This window comes from Anabas testudineus, chromosome 12 (assembly GCF_900324465.2).
Source record: "Anabas testudineus chromosome 12, fAnaTes1.2, whole genome shotgun sequence".
Taxonomy (NCBI): domain Eukaryota; kingdom Metazoa; phylum Chordata; class Actinopteri; order Anabantiformes; family Anabantidae; genus Anabas; species Anabas testudineus.
Window position 1 is genome coordinate 4,121,246 of NC_046621.1, and position 3,502 is coordinate 4,124,747.

A 3,502-nucleotide genomic window follows, 5' to 3' on the forward strand; every position below is an offset into this window, starting at 1 on the left:
GGCACGCTCCAAGCTGTGTGGGACGAGTAAAAGCCAAAATAAAAGTGAGTAAACACCACAAATGGCGATTGGATTAAGGTGGTTTTAACCTCTAAAACATCCCCGCTGGCCCCGTGGCACACACGGAGCCAGACTTCAGTAGCAACGTTTCATTTTCTCTGGGAAAACTATGTCAAATAAGAGGAGATAATGAAATATTGAATGGGGAGTGTTTTCTCAAGAGCTGGCCAGCTGTCGACACCAGCACCGGTATAATCACCGACCTGAAGCAGGCAAAATACAGCCCCTGTCTCACCCCGCTGACACCTTTCTGTCCGCTCACCGTAATTACGAGGATGAGTGTGAGAGAGGTCAGATGGACGAGCAGAGCCCATGTGCGCATGTTCCAAAGTGTGCAGCACTGGCATTAGAGAGAGTGCAACATCTGAACAAGCTGTAGCCTGCGTTTATCAACAAAATCCATACATTAAAATGCAGACGAGTCGTTTTTGTGGCCCATGACTTGCGCACACACGCTTTCTGAAATGAAGGAAACACTTTTTATCCCTCACTCACAGCCAGTTATTTACTATTAGCTTTATAATACACACAGCCAACAAACCCATAAACAGCTTCATCTTAATGTTTTTTGGCATCACTGTTTGGCCTAATTTCTGTTGAAGTAGGCTCTAAACCCCTGGATGTCGCACTAAGGCCATGACGCATGAATAATATTTAATAAATGTATTTCCAAACATATTACTTTTTTTTTGCAAAACGAAATTTATTCTGGTTGAAAAACAAACTGTGTAAAAATACCACACTTCAATTACACAATACTTGCCAAAAATGTACAATGTTTTATTACTGAAAGAAACACACACTGTATATTATTATTATTATAAATGTAGGACTTTGCGCTCTGTGTCTCTTGATACAAAGTTCAAATCAAAACCTCAAAATGTTCTGATTTGCCAAACTAATAAAAAACAAGGATGTGTTGGACACAAATACATTATTAGCCTATTTTAAACATGTGATCATTTATAACCTGTTCATTAAGTAGTTATCCTGAGACGCCCTAAACGGTGACTGAAACGAATCACTTCATGGGAAATAAAAAGAAAGTTCGTGTCAAAAGTCTGATTCACACCAAAAAAAAAAAAAAAAAGAAAAAGCAAAAGAAACATAAATATAACTTTTTAAAAACAGCATGAATAGGCACAGGTCGTGTTTGTCTTTACGTCCATCATTCAGCTGCGTGCTATCAAATAAACATACAAAAATAATCCTACCTTCAAAGAGGGGCGTTATTTTGTTTTTGATGCTGTTTCTGTTTTTTTAGTTTCTTGAAAAGTTTGTAGTTAAGACATTTAACAGCCGCTAGTACCGCTGACAAGTCTGTTCGGGAAGTTTTCAACCGGGTGTAAGACTGCTCCCGAAAGTACGGTTTGCGGCTGGCTGCCCACTGGAGGCCCCAGAGAGGACGGTAAGACCGGGACAACGACCGGAGAAGTCCTGGAGGGGCTCATTGACCCTCCGATGATACTCTCTATGGAGAACGGAGACCGCTGCACCGGAGAGCTGGACTTCTGCACCGGGGCTGCAGCCTGCACGGTGGCTGAGCCCAGACTGGAGCTGAGCTGGGGATAAAATCTACTCCTGGCTAAGTCCGTGGTGGTGGGCATCAAAGACGGTGCAGGGATAATGGTTCCCGTGTGCGAATGCCTGGAGTGCTGCTGTTGCTGCTGCTGAAAAGCAAAAAGCGCAGAGTGTGTGTGGTAGGACTGGAGTTGGATGCCGTATCCTCCGCAGCCATACGGTCCGTAGCCATACGCAGCACCGGCGGGGATAAAGCTGTTGTGTTCCCGCAGCAAATCCTGCGTCTGCTGCCGCTTAAAGCGTTTCCTCCGCCTCAGAAAGCTTCCGTTGTCAAACATGTCAGCCGACTCCGGGTCCAAGGTCCAGTAGTTGCCCTTACCGGGGTTCCCAGGCTCCCTCGGTATCTTAACGAAGCAGTCATTGAGGGATAAGTTGTGTCTGATGGAGTTCTGCCAGGCCGGGAACTTCTCCCTGTAGTACGGGAAGCGGTTGCTGATGAAGTCGCAGATCTCGCTGAGAGTGAGCCTCTTTTTGGGGCTCTGCAGGATGGCCATGGTGATTAAGGCGATGTAGGAATAAGGGGGCTTCACCAGGGTGTTCTTGCCCGCCGGCTTGTAGGTATCCCTTGAGGAGGTGGAGCTGTCCAGGCACGGAGGAGGAGAGCCGGCCAGGAGGATGCCGTCGTGCATCTGCGCCACATCGTCCACGTAGGAGCGCGTCTGGTTATCCCCATCCTCCCCTTCGCCGACCACGTCTATGTCGGTCTCTTCCGAAAGGATGGAGGCATCCGACATCTCTGAGCTCAGAGTCATGGCTCACACAGGCTACGGCTGTGCCCTCCGACGCCAGATGAGGAAGACGATGAGATGCACAAGCTGCCCTGCCCTCCCTCTTCAAAAACTCATATGAGGAGGGGGAGAGGAGAGGAGCACGTGTCGCCGCCAGTGGTAGATGCCCCCTTGTTGTCTCGCTGTTTCCATATGTTTTAAGGTTTTTATCACCGACTAACGAACGGTCCCGTCGATGCCAGGCTGACAAATGTGCATGGAAACCTGCAAAAGGACCAAACCTGAATCTCAGAGGGGGCGGATCTTCTCTGCGCCTTTATACCGCCGCCTCGATCACATGGTGAGGAAACGTCACCGGGGCGAAAGAAAAAAAAAAAGGAGAGAGGAAAAATAACTAACAAAAAAGCTCTTTGAAAATTAACTGTGAGTGGCTTTTTTAAAAAAAGGTTTGGTGTGGCCTGCATCCCTTTTAGTGGTCATTCATGGTGGCCTATAGTCCACATATGACTAATCTGAAGCTTTTATTCCTCCCCAGTGTTTTGCGTAAAAATAGACTGGAAGTTGGAAGATAAAAAACATCTTTAGTCTTGGCTAATTACAGGTGTGGTCACTGCTAAGATCCAAGCTGATATTTTGACAGCGTTTTGATTTGTTTAGATTTAGTTACTATGCACATTTCCATTTTTATTTGAAGAAATCATACCTCAAAATAGGGATAAAACGGAAGGTCATGACCAAAAATAGGCTAATAGACACTGTGCAGTAACTGTCTTCTACCGAGTAACCCGAACCGTATGATATTTAATTTGAATGCTCTGACGGTGCCAGAGACTGGCGCACCATATCCAGGCAGCCCGGTTTGCGTGATCCGGTAGTTATCTAGATTATCCGCGAGCCATTTGTAATGGAAAAGAGTCAGCTGTTAACTCGAATCAGTCACGGGTCATGCAGAGCATGCAAGCCCCAGATATAAGGCCTCTACCGTGCGTCTGGAGTATGGTACTGCTGTCTGTCTGTGTGTGTGTGTGTGTGTGTGTGTTCAATAATAGTAGTAATATTATTATTATTATCACACTATATTATTTTATTTGCTTTTTTAAAATTCAGATCAATTATTCTTATTGGGTTTGTTT

The 3,502-nt window shown here is 45.7% G+C and overlaps 1 protein-coding gene across 1 annotated transcript; it reads right to left on the reverse strand.

Annotated features, from left to right (window-relative positions):
* Positions 1–777: 777 nt before the first annotated feature.
* Positions 778–2,674, reverse strand: foxd1 (forkhead box D1). The gene has a single exon (XM_026353992.1). The coding sequence runs from the start codon at positions 2,391–2,393 to the stop codon at positions 1,353–1,355; it is 1,041 nt and encodes a 346-aa protein (XP_026209777.1). The 5' UTR covers positions 2,394–2,674; the 3' UTR covers positions 778–1,352.
* Between the last annotated feature and the right edge of the window lie 828 nt (positions 2,675–3,502).